General features: G+C 52.6%; 1 protein-coding gene across 1 annotated transcript in view; it reads left to right on the plus strand.

Annotated features, from left to right (window-relative positions):
- ARHGAP23 (Rho GTPase activating protein 23) overlaps positions 1-16,653 on the plus strand; it is a 73,733-nt gene that overhangs the window by 38,050 nt on the left and 19,030 nt on the right. Inside the window, exons 11-17 of the mRNA XM_061143867.1 lie at positions 174-317; positions 5,493-5,810; positions 7,098-7,159; positions 7,427-7,557; positions 8,109-8,230; positions 10,178-10,333; positions 16,000-16,078. Coding sequence (XP_060999850.1) covers positions 174-317; positions 5,493-5,810; positions 7,098-7,159; positions 7,427-7,557; positions 8,109-8,230; positions 10,178-10,333; positions 16,000-16,078 — 1,012 coding nt within the window. The remainder of the gene's footprint in view (positions 1-173; positions 318-5,492; positions 5,811-7,097; positions 7,160-7,426; positions 7,558-8,108; positions 8,231-10,177; positions 10,334-15,999; positions 16,079-16,653) is intronic.

The following is a 16,653-nucleotide window of genomic DNA, read 5'->3' on the forward strand; positions in this document are numbered from 1 at the left end:
TCTCATGACATCAACACAGATGGATCAGAGAGGGCAAGCAAGGCCTCTGAGACCACAAAGCACAGAGGAGTGTAGCACGCACCAGGCCCGTGGGGCTGCAAGTGGCCATGGGGTTTCTGAGATGCTGGTTCTGTGGGAGCCACCCTAAATCGCTTTCTGTTGTCTCTCTGCAGTCCTTGGATAGCTGGGGCACTTCTGAAGAGGCTGACGCTCCTTCCAAGCGACACTCAACCTCTGACCTCTCGGATGCGACCTTCAGCGACATCAGGAGAGAAGGCTGGTTGTATTATAAGCAGGTCCTCACCAAGAAAGGGAAGGTAAGATGGCTGGAGGAATGAGCTGGAGGTGGATGGAAGCTGGCTCCAGCAGAACTCTCCAGTTTTTCCTACACCCACCCCACTGCCTCTGGAGCTAAAGAGAGCCAGCTAAGGCTGTCGCATGAGGGGTAGAGGTTAGATGCCAGGAAGAACTTCCCAGGGATCCTAAAGAACTCATGAAAAAAAGTTAATCAGAGAGATGGTCTTTGCTGTGGGTGGATCTGATCAAGTTGTGCTTGGAATTCTGACCATACTACCCTATGGTTGATCCTTGGTTGGCAGATCACACCCAGAATGGCCACTGGGGCTCATGGAAAATGACAGAGCAAGGCCAGGGTGATTCTTTTAGGAGAGCTGAAGCCCCAGAAGAAAGCAGAGTTCAGCCTTTTCTTTCTTTTTTTTTTTTTTTAAGAGTTCAGCCTTTTCAAGGCCATCAGAGGTTTTAGTCTTTATCCTGAGAAGTATTAGTTGCTCGGTTGCGTCTGACTCTTTGAGATCCCATGGACTGTAGCCTGCCAGGCTCCTTTATCCATGGGATTCTCCCAGCAAGAATGCTAGAGTGGGTTGCCATTCCCTTCTCCAGGGGATCTTCCCTACCTAGGGATCAAACCCAGGTCTCCTGCATTGCAAGCGGGCTCTTTACCATCTGAGCCTCCAGGGAAGTCTTTATACTAAGAGCTGTAGTTCATGGGGTCTCAAAGAATCAGACATGACTTAGCGACTGAACAACAACAAGTGGCAACCAAAAGCCCCTGGGGCCCCTTCCACTGGGCTTCTGAGGGGAGTGAATTAGACAGGGTCAAAGGGAGGCAAGAAGGCCAGGTAAGGGTGGCTATGGAGATTCAGGTGAGAGATGAAGGGGGCTTGGGCCTGGGTGGGGGAACAAGCAGGACTCCAAGGGGCGAAGGCGGGGCCCCTGGATCTATGGAGTATGAACCCTGGCTCCAGGCAGCACCATGGGCCACAGAAGCAGGAGGAGGAGACCCCCCACTGCTATGCCCCCAGCAGCACAGGCAGAGCCCAGCAGAACGGTTAGTGAGAACCTGGGCTTGGCTCTTAACTGTGCTAGGAGTTGCTGGTGAAGCTCAGGCTGCTTGCTGACCTATGACCCAATTTCCTCGTCTGTAAATGGAGCGAATGCTAATCCCCAGATCACGCATCTTTGCTGAGGATTAAATGAGATGATCTAAGCAAGAGTTTACCCAGGTGCCTGGCCCTCGGGAGCTGCTCTTCTGCTTATTGCTATTTGAATTTTCTATCCTGCCTTCTAGGGTGTCTTGTACCTGGCGGGAACTTAAGCTTCAAAGTCAGACACACTTGGAATTCCTTCCCAGCCACTTATCGGGCACAAGGCAGCTGGTAACCCCCTAAATGTCCGAGTCTCACTTTTCTGATCTGTGAGATGGGGACAGTGTTATTTTACTCCAAGGGCCCGTGTGAAAGTGAAGTGAGAGTGTAGCTGAGGCAGGGCCGGCACTCCTCTCCGCCCTTGTCCAGCCTGTTCATGATGCTGGGCAGCCTGCTCGGCTCCAGTTCTCTGCTGAGGTTCTACGGATTCAGGGGTGAAGGAGCCAGGCCAGTCCTGCCCTGCTGGGGTTCATGCTGGGTAGAGAAAGCACAGTGCTTGACTGCTGTGATGGGGGAGCTCAGGGGAGCAACGTGTCGTAACCTGTGACCCTGATCTCAGCGGGATGGGAGGGGGTGTCTGGAAAGCTGTGAAGGGTGTCTGGGGATCCATGAAGCAGGAAGGGTGTGATCTGACAGGGCAGATGCCCTCCTGGGCAGTCTAGGGGAGAAGTGGCAGGGAGTGCTGGGAGGCTGGGAGCCAGGATGAGAGTTGGAAGCCAGGTGTGGAGTTGGGTGCCCACCTGCTCGCAGGCCCATCCCTTGGGGTAAGCCTTTGCAGGTGAGGGAGTGGGGTGGAGGTGTGAGCCCAGGAGGTAAGTGTTGCATCTGTGACAGGCGGAGACAAGGCCATTGCTGTTGTCCAGGTGAGCGAGGGGAGCGGGGTGGAGGAGAGGGGACAATTTAGAGAGATGTGAGGGGGAAGGAAAGCTGGGTGGGATGCAGGCTGGGAGGTGGGGGAGGGTGGAGGAGGCAGTGTTGGTTCCTGGGGTCCCAGCATGGGCTGGAGGGTCAGTGACTGGTGGGACCCTTCCCCCAGCCGGAGGGGCAGGTCTGGGGAGAGGAAGCCAAGAGGTTCTTTGGGGGCCTATGGTATCCGAGGGCCCTGGGGCATCCCCTGGTGGAGATGTCCTGGTGACAGAGGCTCTGAGGGTGTGGCATCAGGAGGGAGGTCCCCCTGGAGAGGGTGCTTGTCCATCAGAGAAAACACGAGTGTCTGCAGCCACAGGAGCAGGAACACTGAGGGAGAAAGCAAGAGACAGCTGGGCCTCGGGAGGAAGTGGAGGATGGAGACCAAGGAGGAGTAGGCAGGTGTGGACAAATGGTCCAGCCCAAGGCTTGAGGTGATAGCTGCTGACTCCTGCCTGCCAGTAGGCTGCCCCCCCACTCTGGGAGGCCTCTGGCAGCCCAGCCGCAGGATCTCCTGGGCAAGGAAAGGACCTGGCCCCTCCCGGGCCCTTTGGTCTGTCCAGGATCCGGATTGCCAGCCAGATGTTATCTGCTCCAGCCAAGTCCAGCCTGCCCCCGGCCCCCAGCTCTTTCGGAGGCCACTGACTATTGGTCAGAGGATGGGATGGGTGGGTGTGACATATCCCTGCAGCCAGACCCATCACTGGAGCTGGATGTGACCTTGGAGACCAGCTGGGTCACCTCTTATTTTTCCAATAGGGCATACTGATGCTAGGGGCAGGGAGCCTGACTTGTCCAAGGTCACCTAGCTGGTTTAGTCCCAGTGGGGCTCCTTGTCACCATCTCACTCTGACACTAAACTTCTCTTGGAGGGCCTTGCTGTTTCCTGCTGTGAACATCCCTGCCTGGGTCCAGTAGGTATGGGATGATGGGCAGGGTTCATGGCCAGACGTGGCTGTGTTCACCTGCCAGCCATGAAGTCTCCTCATCTGGTTTGTTCTGAGGACAGAGGCTCATGCTGGCTGGAGAGTCGTGGGTAGGCCGTGAGCCAGAGGAAAGGTGCCCTCGACCTAATGGGGGAGATGGAGCCCCAGCCCACAGGGTGTCGTTCCGAGAATGACTAATTCATTTATTCAGTAAATATCGATGAGCACTTCCCCTGTGCCAGCATGGCTGTAGGCTCTGGAGTGTGGAGGCAAGAGGGCAGATGAGCTCCCTGGCTCAGGAGCTTTTCTGAGCTTTCCCGATATGGAGAAAGCTACCCATAGCCAGTAATCTGAGGCTGCAGTGGGCACTCAGAGAAAATGAACATGGTGATGTGATTGCCTTTAAGTGGGGAGGAAGAAGGAGCTGCCATTAGGGGAGAAGTGCTTAGAGGTGGTTTCGCTAAGGAGGTGATGTTGGTAGCACTTGAGCTTAGACCGTAAGGGTTAGAAGGAGGCAACCACATGAAGAAGAAAGACCAGGGGCTCTGGACAGAAGGAAGAGCATGTGCAAAGATCCGGAGAAAGGAAAGGCTTGGCTTGTTCACTAGAAAAGGCCCCTGTGGTTCAGCATCATGAGGAAAAAAGAGGGATGGGTTAGGAGAAACAGGGACCTGATCACAAAAGACCTTAGATTTGATTCCAGCGGTGATGGGAAGCCAGGAGAGGGAACCAAGCGGGGCAGCCAGGACCTCAGCTACATTTTCAAATGATGGCTGCAGCTGCTGCTTGCAGAGTGGGTTGCAGGAGGGCGAGTGGAGACTGGGAAGGTTCGTGCAGTGGTCCAGGCAAGAGGTGTTGATGTGGTGGCAGGAAAGGTGGAGAGAGGTGATATTTTGGAAGCAGAACAGTTGTGATTTCCTGATGGGTTGGAGTCAAGGTTGAGGAACAAGGAGGAATCAAGAGCAATTCCCAGGTTTCTGGACAGACAACTGGGTGGATTTACTGAGCTGGAAAAGATGGATGGAAGAGGAACCGTGAAAATCAAGTGCCCCGTAGTGAGCAAGCAGCATCTGCAGCACCTGTGGGACATATGCAGGTGGACATACTGAGCTGACAGTGGGAGGTATGGAGCGTGGCTCTGGGGAGATGCTGGGCCAGGGCTACGTCTGGGCATCAGCATCAGCAGACAGACAAGATTTTAAAAACGGGCGTGGATGGAGTCATGGGGGAGCTGTACAGGGGGTGGGGGCCCAGGCCAAGGTTCTGGAGCTGCCCCTCCTTTAGGGCAGGGACTCGCAGCTCAGCATTGTTGGCATTTTGGGCCAGATGACTTTTCGCTGTGGGGCTGGCCTGGCATCAGCATGTTTAGCAGCATCCTTGGCCTGCCTCTGCCCACTAGGTGCCATAGCACTTCCCCAGGTGTGACAACTGAAAATGTCTCCAGACAAACATCTCCTGGTTGAGAACTGCTGGTGTAGAGGATGTTGGTTGGTGGGGGGTGGGGTGGAGGGGTAGAAAAGGAGTCAGTGAAATTAGGAGGAAAACCAGAAACCATAGGATCCTGGATGCCAAGAGGGAGTTTGGGGAGGGAAGGAGTGACTGCGGGCTGGGTCCTCCACCACCAAGAGGCCAAGCAAAGGGCTGAGAAGGGCCTGGATGCTGCCACAAGCTTTGGCAACACCGGGCCCAGGTGGCCTGGTGGGCAGAAGTGGAGACGGAGTGGAGTCTTGAATGAGAGGCAGAGAAGCAGGGACAGCAAGCGTGGTTGACAGCTTCTGACTAGCTTTGCCGGCAAAGGGGAGCAGAACGTGGACCCCGAATGGCTTTAGGAGGATTGTATGGACGATGGGGCCTGCTTGGTGGGGGGGGGCCTGATTGCCCTCTGGAGCCCCCTGCCGGTTCTCTTGGGGCATTGCCGATGCCGCAGGAGCCTGGATGCTAGCGCTTGAAGAGAAGGTTGGGGACCCTCTGGGGGCTCTGAGAACCATGGGTAGGGGTGTCCAGGCCGCTGCAGGGGACTGCGGGCAGGAGGCCGCCCCAGGTGCCGGCGGGAGTGGCGCAGAGCAGGGGGCTCCCGGCGGGCAGTGGGGTGGAGTGCCCACCGCTGTCCACTGCAGCTCCTAGGGCCCCCTCGGGCTCCGGGGGCGGGGAGGGCAAGCGCAGCCTCTCACCCCGACCCCCTCCCCTGTCTCCCCCTCCCCGTGTCTCCCTGCAGAAAGCGGGCGGCGGCCTGCGCCAGTGGAAGCGGGTGTACGCCGCGCTGCGGGCGCGCTCGCTCTCGCTGAGCAAGGAGCGGCGGGAGCCCGGGCCGGCGGCGGCGGGGGCGGCGGCGGCCGTCGCAGGTGAGGACGAGGCGGCGCCCGTCTGCATCGGCTCCTGCCTGGTGGACATCTCCTACAGCGAGACCAAGAGGAGGCACGTGTTCCGGCTGACCACCGCTGACTTCTGTGAATATCTCTTTCAGGCTGAGGACCGGGATGACATGCTGGGCTGGATCAGAGCGATCCGAGAGAACAGCAGGGCCGAGGGCGAGGTGAGGGCCCGGCCTGGCCCCAGGCGGGCCAGGGAGGGCAGGGCAGGCCCCGGGCCCCTCTCACCGGCCGGGCTCCTCCCTTCGCCGCTCAGAGCCTCAGTCCCCCTTTGTATAAAATGGGCCAACAGGAGTATACCTGGCCACTCTGCCCGCCCAGGGTTTGGTGTGAAGAGACGATGCATGGGACAGAGGCTCACTGAGGGCCTGGCGTCCTTAGTGTTCCACAACTGGCAGTAACAATAATAGCTGTCAGAGTGACAGTAATTATTATTATTATCATCGTTGTTATGACTGCCTTGGGCAGGCTCTGGAGCAGAGAGGTCAGGTCCAGGCCAAACCTCAGTCTCTTGGTGGAGCTTCGGGAGGCAGGGGGTCTCCTGTGAAATGTATTACAGAAAGAGGTCCCCCTGGGCCAGAGCTGTGGGGGACCCCCCTGCCAGGGCTGGCCTTTCTGCAGGGGCAAAAACACATTGACCTTGGGAGGAGGCCAAGGGGATTGGCCTTTGGCAGCAGGCAGCAGGGGCTGAGCCAAGGGCTTTGGCAGGGAATCCAGGAGAAGTTTTAAATGGCGCCCCCTCCATGATGCCGCTGCACGCCAGGGGCCGATGCTGGAGTATCTGCCTCCACTCACTCCAGCCGCTAGGTGGCTGCACAAAGGTGCCTCTGCACCCCTGTAGTTATGTGGGGGTCCTGGGCTGGGGGCTGGTCTCTGCCAAGAGGATGGTGGGTATGGGCCCTGGTCCAGACGTTCATCTGCTCTGACCACAAGAGGGGGTCCTAGTGTCCACTGAGGACACACCATCTCACTGATCCAGGCTCTGCTGCCCCAGGATATTGTCTGTCCTCGCTGCAGGGAGAAAAGCACCTGAAATTTGGGGCCCTTCTCTGTGGGAACTGGCTGGGCTGTCCCCAACAGGGCATGAGCTGAGGGTCCCAAGTCACCTGCATTATGGCAACAGCTCCCCCTCTTGTGGCAGCTGGGCTGTGCCTTGCCAGAACTGTGATGAATGCCGCATGCATAATTCTGTACACCAGCCTTGAGGTTGCCATATTATCTCTCCAAGGAGGAGACTGAGGCTCAGAGAGGTTAAGTGGATTACCCAAAGTCACACGGCTGGTGAGGGGGTGCTCGGGAGTCCGGCCCTGGCCTTTCTTGCTCCGGGGTCTGTCCCCTCCAGCTGGCAGATGGAGGACAGGGGAGGCGAAGCTGAGGCAGGGGCCAGGGAGAAGTCCTGGTGGGTTGGCCATGGGCACTGATGGGGTCTGCTTTCTCTTCCCCTCCTCCAGGACCCCGGCTGTGCCAACCAAGCTCTGATCAGCAAGAAGCTTAATGATTATCGCAAAGTGAGGTAAGGCCCAGTCCTTGTCCTGGCCACAGGGTGGGGGACCCCCAGGGCAGAGGTCACCCTCCTGGCCCACCTCCAGACCTGAGGGCAGCCCCTAAATCGCCCTCACTTGGGGGCAGGGAGGGCAGAGGGGCATTGGGGTCTCCAGTCCCCAGAAGGGCATGGGGGGAATGGGCTTAGGGATGGAGGAGAGGTCTGAAGAGATGGGAGGCCAGGGCAGGTGGCATGCTGGGCCACCCCAGTGAAGACCTCTCCCCTCTTCCTACACAGCCATAGCTCTGGGCCCAAAGCTGATTCTTCCCCCAAAGGCTCTCGTGGCCTGGGGGGACTCAAGTCTGAGTTCCTCAAACAGAGTACGGCACGTGGCTTCAGAACTCAGGACCAGCCTGCAGGGAGCAAGGGTAGGAAGGTGGCTGCTAAGGGGGTGGTATGCATGTGGGTGTGTGCCGTGGTTATCCTCATGTATCTGCCCATGTTTGTATGCCTGTGAGGGTCTGGGGGCTCTGAGGGTCTCAGGGGTGGAAAGGCCTGGAACCTGATTTCCCTCCAGGACATCCCAGCTGGGTGGTCCTCCAGTCTCTGCTTGTGTCCTTTCAGGAGCAGGAGGCAGCCTTTTCCATCTTCATACACTTTTGACCATAAGAAAGTTCTTTCTTTGGTTGTACCAGAATCTATGGCGCCCACCTTGTTGTCAGTCCCTGAGCCCATACAAAAGTCCCCTTATTACTCTGAGGCCTCTCTTCCCCAGGGTAAACACCCTCATGACTTTGGCCTTCTCTGTTGGGATAGTATAATTTCCCATCAGCCCTCAGCATCCTGGTTGCCTTTCTGAAGGAGTCCCCTTACGTCTAGTGTGTGAATGTGTTGTACCAGTGTCTGTGACCAAGTGTGGTTGCTGCCCCTCCCTGGGCCCCTAGCTCACCCTTGCTCTCTCTGCCTCCTCCAACCCCAGATGACAGTGTCTCCACCTCCAAAACCCCCTGGGGCATCAACATCATCAAGAAGAACAAGAAGGCAGCCCCCAGGGCATTTGGGGTCCGGCTGGAGGAGTGCCAGCCAGCCACGGAGAACCAGGTGGGTTCCTGCCGAACTCCAAGGCCAGCAGGGGAGGGGGGCAACTGAGGTGCAGAGGATCAGAGCTGCCGGGGCCTTGGAACCAGCTCTCCACCTCAGCTTATGGCACAGCTGGGGAAGCCGCCCAGGGAGGGAGCAGAGAGCTGAGTCAGAGTCCCTGATTCCCAGCTGGTGCTCCTTGCCAGACCATGGCAAGGCTCCTGTGTGATTTCTGGCTTCCAGACTGGGGAGGCAGTGAGAGCCTTTAGTAACTACCCTCCATGGGATTCTGGCCTTTCTCTGCTCCCATCTTGTCCTCCCCACCTCTGGCCCACTGGTGGAGAATACTGTTCTTTTTTAAATTGTATTTCATTGAAGTATAGTTGTTATACAATATTATGCAAGTTATAGGTGTACAATGTAGTGATTCACAATTTTTGAAGGTTACACTCCATTTATCATTATTATGGAGTACTGGCTATACTCCCTGTTTTGTACAATATATCCTTGTAGCTTATTTTATACCCAGTAATTTGTACCTCGAATCCCCTACTGCTGCCTTGCCCCTGCCCTCTTCCCTCTCCCTACTGATAACCACTACCTTTTTCTCTACATCTCTGAGTCTGCTTTTTGTTGTTGTTGTTATATTCACTATTTTATTTTTTAGATTCCACATATAAGTGATATACAGTATTTGCCTTTCTCTGTCTGACTTATTTCACAGAACATAATGCTTCCCAAGTCCATCCGTGTTTCTGCAAATGGCAAAATTTTGTTCTTTTTTATGACTGTGTAGTATTACGTTGTATACATGTACCACATCTTCTTTATCCATTCATCTATTGATGGACATTTAGGTGGCTTCCATATCTTGACAGTTTTAAATAATGCTGCTATGAACATTGGGGTGCATGTGTCTTTTCAAATTAGTGTTTTGTTTTGTTTTTTCTGGATATATATCCAGGAGCGGAATTGCTGGGTCATCAGTCAGTTCAGTTCAGCTCAGTCGCTCAGTCGTGTCCGACTCTTTGCAACCCCATGGACTTCAGTATGCCAGGCCTCCCTGTCCATCACCAACTCCCAGAGTTTACTCAAACTCATGCCCATTGAGTTGGTGATGCCATCCAACCATCTCATCCTCTGTCATGCCCTTCTCCTCCCGCCTTCAATCTTTACCAGCATCAGGGTCTTTTCAAATGAGTCAGTTCTTTGCATCATGTGGCCAAAGTATTCGAGTTTCAGCTTCAGCATCAGCCCTTCCAATGAATATTCAGGACTGATTTCCTTTAGGATGGACTGGTTGGATCCCCTTGCAGTCCAAGGGACTCTCAAGAGTCTTCTCCAACACCACAGTTCAAAAGCATCAATTCTTCAGCGCTGGGTCATATAGTAACTCTATTTTTAGTTTTTTGAAACATCTCCATGCTGTTTACCACAATGGCTGCATCAATTTACACTCCCACCAAGAGAATACAAGGGTTCCCTTTTCTCCTCATCCTCACCAACTTTTGTTATTTGTGGTCTTTTTGATGACAACCATTCTGACAGGTCTGAGGTGATATCTCACTGTGGTTTTGACTTGCGTTTCCCTGATGACTGGCGGTGCTGAGCATCTTTTCATGTGCCTGTTGGCCATTTGCGTGTCCTCTTTAGAAAAATGTCTGTTCAATTCTTCTGCCCATTTTTTAATTGGGTCATTTGTATTGGTTTTGACCTTGACCTGTGGCTTGCAGGATCTTAGTTCCCCAACCAGGGATCAAACCTGGGTCCCCAGCAGTATACACGGAGTCCTAACTACTGTACTGCTAGGGAATTCTCTTGTTTGTATTTTTGATGTTGAGTTGTATGAGCTGTTTATGTATGTTGGCTCATATCCCTCATTGATCAGTCGTATCATTTGCAAGTATCCTTTCCTGGAGAATGCTGTTCCTACCCTCCCTAACACCCCTGCCCTGCTTGTGTCTCCAGCGTGTCCCCTTGATCGTGGCCGCATGCTGTCGAATCGTGGAGGCACGGGGGCTGGAGTCCACGGGCATTTACCGAGTCCCAGGCAACAATGCAGTGGTGTCCAGCCTGCAGGAACAGCTCAACCGTGGCCCCGGGGACATCAACCTGCAGGATGAGGTGAGTCTGACTTGGGCGTTGGGCGTTGGTCCATGGAAGGGGGCCAGTGTGGTGTGTTCATTGTACCCTGTGATATGCCCGGCACTGGGCCAGGGCACCAAGATGGGCACGATGGGACTTGCCTTTGCAGACCAGCCGCAGGGATGGGCCTCACCCGGCTGCGGCCCAACAGGTGGATGCGGTCAGGGCCTGGGAGCCCCGAGGCAGAGGCTGGCGGGTGACAGGTTTTTGGGCCTGGAGGTTGAGTAGAGTTCATGAAAGCCAGGGAAAGCCAGGAAGGGGAGGTCCAGGCAGGGAAATGGCCTGGGGGAAGCGTGGCTCTGAAGGCTTGCTGGCAGTCACCGTGCCTTCTCTGTAAAGGTCCAGGTGGCAAGTATTCCAGGCTTTGGTTATGTGGTCTGTTGTGCACCCTCCTCCTCCTTGTTCCCTTCCTTCTTCATCTTCACAATGTTTATTTGTTTATTTACTTATTTTTGGCTTTGTTGAGTCTTCGTTGCTGCCCAGGCTCTTCTCTAGTTGCAGCAAGTGGGGGCTACTTTCTAGTTGTGGTGTGTGGGCTTCGTAGTGCCGTGACTTCTCTTGTTGCATCTCACGGGCTCTAGGACTCATGGGCTCAGTAGTTGCAGCTCCTGGGCTCTAGAGCATAGGCTCAATAGTTGTGGCACACAGGTTTATTTGCACCACAGCATGTGGGATCATCCCGAATCAGGGGTTGAACCCATGTCTCCTGCATTGGCAGGTGGATTCTTTACCACTGAGCCACCAGGGAAGCCCTTCTTCACAACATTTAAAAATGCAAAACCCATTCTTACCTCAAGGGCCACACAAAAACAGGTCATTGGCTGGATTTGACCTATGGGCCATGGTTTGCAGACCCCTGGTTAAAAGAAAGGGAGTGTATGGTGTTTGCTGGAGTGGCCAGCAATGTGAGTGGCTGATCAGATGAGACATGACTAGCTTGTGAAGCGATCTGACAACCACACTTAAGAGTTTGAAGCAGGTTATAATAACAATGGAATATAACCAATCCCAAAAAAGGCAATGCCAAAGAATGCTCAAACTACTGCACAATTACACTCATCTCACACACTGGTAAAGTAATGCTCAAAATTCTTCAAGCCAGGCTTCAGCAATACGTGAACCGTGAACTTCCAGATATTCAAGCTGGTTTTAGAAAAGGCAGAGGAACAAGAGATCAAATTGCAGGATCTTCGAAAAAGCAAGAGAGTTCCAGAAAAACATCTATTTCTGCTTTATTGACTATGCCAAAGCCTTTGACTGTGTGGATCACAATAAACTGTAGAAAATTCTCTGAGACCACCTGACCTGCCTCTTGAGAAATCTGTATGCAGGTCAGGAAGCAACAATTAGAACTGGACATGGAACAACAGACTGGTTCCAAATAGGAAAAGGAGTACATCAAGGCTGTATATTGTCACCCTGCTTATTTAACTTATATGCAGAGTACGTCTTGAGAAATGCTGGGCTGGAGGAGGCACAAGCTGGAATCAAGATTGCCAGGAGAAATATCAATAACCTGATATGCAGGTGACACCACCCTTATGGCAGAAAATGAAGAACTAAAGAGCCTCTTGATGAAAGTGAAAGATGAGAGTGAAAACGTTGGCTTAAAACTCAACATTGAGAAAACTAAGATCATGGCATCCGGTCCCATCACTTCATGGCAAATAGATGGGGAAACAGTGGAAACAGTGGCTGACTGTATTTTTTGGACTCCAAAATCACTGCAAATGGTGATTGCAGCCATGAAATTAAAAGATGCCTACTCCTTGGAAGGAAAGTTATGACTAACCTAGACAGTATATTAAAAAGCAGAGACATTACTTTGTCAACAAAGGTCCATCTAGTCAAGGCTATGGTTTTTCCAGTAGTCATGTATGGATGTGAGAGTTGGACTATAAAGAAAGCTGAGTGTTGAAGAATTGATGTTTTTGAACTGTGGTGTTGGAGAATATTCTTGAGAGTCCCTTGGACTGCAAGGAGATCTAACCAGTCCATCCTAAAGGAGATCAGTCCTGAGTGTTCATTGGAAGGACTGATGCTGAAGCTGAAACTCCAGTACTTTGGCCACCTCATGCGAAGAGCTGACTCATTTGAAAAGACCCTGATGCTGGGAAAGATTGAGGGCAGGAGGAGAAGGGGACGACAGAGGATGAGATGGTTGGATGGCATCACCGACTCAATGGACATGAGTTTGGGTAAACTCTGGGAGTTGGTGATGGACAGGGAGGCCTGGTGTGCTGTGGTTCATGGGGTCACAAAGAGTCAGATACGACTGAGCAACTGAACTGAACTGATAACCTTTAAAAATTGTGAATCACTTTGCTATACACCTGGGGGCTTCCCAGGTGGCACTAGTGGTAAAGAACCCACCTGCCAATGCAGGAGACATGAGACACAAGTTTGATCCCTGGGTCGGGAAGATCCCCTGGAGGAGGGCATGGCAACCCACTCCAGTATTCTTGCCTGGAGAATCCCATGGACAGGAGAGCCAGGTGGGCTACAGTTCATGGGGTCACGAAGAGTTGGGCATGACTGAAGTGACTTGGCTCACACATGCTATACACCTGAAACTTATATAATACTGAACATCAATTAGATCTCAATTTTCACGAAAAGACGTGTTTAAGCAGGTAAAAAATTACATAGAAGGACTCTGCTTCCAGTTAAGATAGAGAAAGCACACTCTGACCAATTTTTCCTAGTGATTACATCTAAAAATCCTGGGCAGAGTATATAAAGTAAATGTCAAATAACTCTGAAAGATGGGTAACAGCAGACTGGGGAGGAAGAGTGCAGCCTTCCAGAGGTCAAGGCCATCTAATGCAAACTCCCAAAATGTCTGTCCGGTCTAAAAATGTTTCTGTGCTTTCATTACAACTTGTCCTCTTCAGATATAGAGAGAAACGTTCATGTCTCTAACCAGTGTTCACAATCCTGTTTTGGTATTTCCTCCAGATTTCTACTCTATCATCTCCCCTTTCTCTTGTGCTGTCAGCTGAATCATGTCCTCCCAAAATTCATCCATCAAAGCCCGAACTGCCAACGTGACTGTATTTGGGGACAGGGCCTATTGGGAGGTAATTATGGTGAAATGAAATCAGGGCTGCGGTATGACAGGGTGAGTGTCCTTGTGGAAGGAGACACCGAAGAGCTCCTGTCTTCACCCTCTCCACCTCGTGAGGACACAGCAAGAAGTTGACTGCCTGAAAACCAGGAAGAGAGCCCTCACCAAAAACTGAATGGGCCTGCACCTGGATCTTAGATTTCCCAGCCTCCAGAGTTGTGAGAAAAGAAAGTTCTGTTGTTTAAGCAAAAAAAAAAAAAAAAAAAAAGAGTTTGCAGCAGGTTAAATGTCAATTATATCACAATAAAACTGGGGGAAATATCCAAATAAACATTTTCATTTAAAAAAAGAGTTTGCAGTAGGGCCAGTGTTTCCCAGAATCCTAAGGTTCCCCAGAGGTGCTGTGGGAGGCTGAGGGCAGGCCAGGACCCGCATCCCTGCCTGAACTAGAGTAACCTGCTTTGCTCTGTCTGCTTTTTATTTATTTATTTTATTTTTGGCTGTGCTGGGTCTTCGTTGCTTTGGGTGAGCTTTCTCTAGTTGCCGCCAACAGGGGCTACTCTTCGTTGTGATGCGCCGGCTTCTCATTGCAGTGGCTTCTCTTGTTTGGAGCAGGGGCTCTCGGGAGCTCAGGCTGTAGCAGCATTGGCTTTAGTAGATGCAGCAGGTGGGCTCAGCAGCCACGGCACACAGGCTTAATTGCCCCGCGTCATGTGGAATCCTTCTGGATCAGGGATCAAACCTACTCTCCCCTGCATGGGCAGGCAGACCTTTACCACTGGACTACCAGGGAAGTCCTTCTGTCTGCTTTTCATAATGTCAATTTTTTTCATATTTGGTTTTCTTGGATCATTTTACTGGACAAAAGAGACTCTGCTGGAAAAGATGTTTCAGAAAACCATGAATTTGGGCAGTAAAGTCCTATGAGTCACGTACTCTGAAGCTGTATGCGAAGACATAAGACAGTCTTCCTGCCCCTGGGAAGGAACTCGGCAGACAAGATGAGCACATGTGAAATAGTGGACAAGAGAAAAGGCTGGTTCTCATCAGGGACCAGATTGTGTATCCCAGAGAGGGATCTGAGTGTCAGGACAGAGAGTGGACCCACCTCTTGGACTTGGCAGCGGAGAGGGTGAGGCCCAGGGCTGAGGACAGAGGGCTTTTGGTGGTTTCACTAAAGCCTTTGACCTTGAGCTAATGGACAGTGGGGAGCCCTGGATGTTTCTTCAGTTGGGGAGGCATCGATGAGAGTCGGGTTGGAGAAGTTGGGCTTTAGCGTATGCCTAATGGGTATGCGGGCTTCCCTGGTGGCTTAGCTGGTAAAGAATCCACCTGCAATGTGGGAGATCCCGGTTCGATCCCTGGGTTGGGAAGATCCCCTGGAGAAGAGAAGGGCTACCCACTCCAGTATTCTGACCTGGAGAATTCCATGGGCTGTATATCCATGGGGTTGCAAAGTGTTGGACACAACTTAGCACCCTTCACTTCACTTCAGTGGATGCAAACTAAGGAAGTCCAGAGCAGGATGTCTAGGGAAGAAATTACCCATTTGGGGGCGGGGGTGTGGTCAGAAGGACTCCGTGGTCCCAGGGGGATAAGGAGGCTAGGAGCAGCTCTAGGACTCGGCTGCATGAGAGGGAAGAAGGAGGGGTAGGAAAGGAGCCAAAAGTTTGAGCTGCGGACTGGTGGTATCTGTCCCTGGCAGACCTGGGGTGTAGGATGGGCAAGAGGATGTGTCATGTAGCAACCCGTTGCACTTGGGCTTGTCGATGAAAATTCAATTAACTATCAGTTAAGAAAAAAAAAGCGTTGAGCTATGGACCCATTGTAATGAGTACTATATTGCTGAGTTGTGTGTCTTTGCCGGAGGATTCTGTTGCTTTCTGAACATGCGTTATTCTGAGCAGTTCCTATCCAGGGAGGACTTTGCATTGGGTGATGGCGCCCCCTGGTGCACAGAAGGGACACTGACCCGGCTGTTCATTCTTGTGTTCAACAACCATTTGTTTAGCCCAGTTTCTCAACCTTGACGCTTTGGGCAGAATAACTCTTTTTTTGTGGGAGGTTGTCTTGTGCACTGGAGGAAGTTTAGCAGCATCCCAGGCTTCTGTCCACTCGATGCCAGTGGCGTGCCCCAGTTGTGAAAACCAAACAGTTCCAACGTCCCTGCTTGAGAATTCATGATTTAGACCAGCAGGAGTTGGCACCAGCAGGTCCAATGGGCAGGCTCATGTGGGGGTGAGTTTTGCTCACTTCTGTCCCCCACAGTGTCTGCACCAGGGAAGGTGTGTTCTCCTTTCTGTGGAGGGACAAATGTCCAAGCCCACTGGGCTGGCTGGAGCAGGGGGCGCTGGGGCTAGGGGCTCAAGGGGCTTGGACCTAGCTGGGGACTCTGTTCTGCTGTAATGGGTATTCTTAGCCCAGTGACCCCTGGTCTGGGAAGAGCTGGGTATGGTATCAGTAGATCCCAGAGAAGGCCAGAACCAGGCTGGACTGGGCTCTAGGGTTGGACCAGCATGGAGGCGTGGGCACCGGGGCAGGGCCTGACTGCAGCTTCATGTCTTTGTCCCCTCCTCAGCGCTGGCAAGACCTCAACGTGATCAGCAGCCTGCTCAAGTCCTTCTTCCGAAAGCTACCTGAGCCTCTTTTCACTGATGGTGAGTTGGGGGCGGACGTGGGGGATGGAAGGGGGAGGGAATACCTGTCTATGCTGCATCCTGACTGCTTTTTAAATTGACTGTGTGGTTTTACTTTGGGTGATAAAATACAAAAGAAACACATGCTTGTAAAAAACTTCAGTACTGATATAAATAAAGTGAACACAGAGGTCTCTGTCATCTTCCCATTTCCTGTCCACAGAGGGTATCCTAACACTTTCTGGGCATTTACTGTGTGCCAGGCACTACTCCCTACAAATCCATGAGTAGGTACTATTATTTCCACCCCATAGATGAGGGAGCTGCTGCACAGAGAGGTTAAGTGACTTGCCTAAGGTCACAGAGGTTTTAAGTGTTAGAGCCAGAATTCAACCCCAAGCATCTGTCCCCAGAGCCCAGCTCTTGGCCATTTGCTGAGCTCCTTATTAACAGTGTGCTGTGTTTGCTTCCAGACCCTCTTACACGGGGCTTCTCTTGTGACTCAGCTGATAAAGAATCCTCATGCAGTGTGGGAGACCTGGGTTCGATCCCTGGGTTGGGAGATCTCCTGGAGAAGGGAAAGGCTACCCACTCCA

This window comes from Dama dama, chromosome 5 (assembly GCF_033118175.1).
Source record: "Dama dama isolate Ldn47 chromosome 5, ASM3311817v1, whole genome shotgun sequence".
NCBI lineage: Eukaryota > Metazoa > Chordata > Mammalia > Artiodactyla > Cervidae > Dama > Dama dama.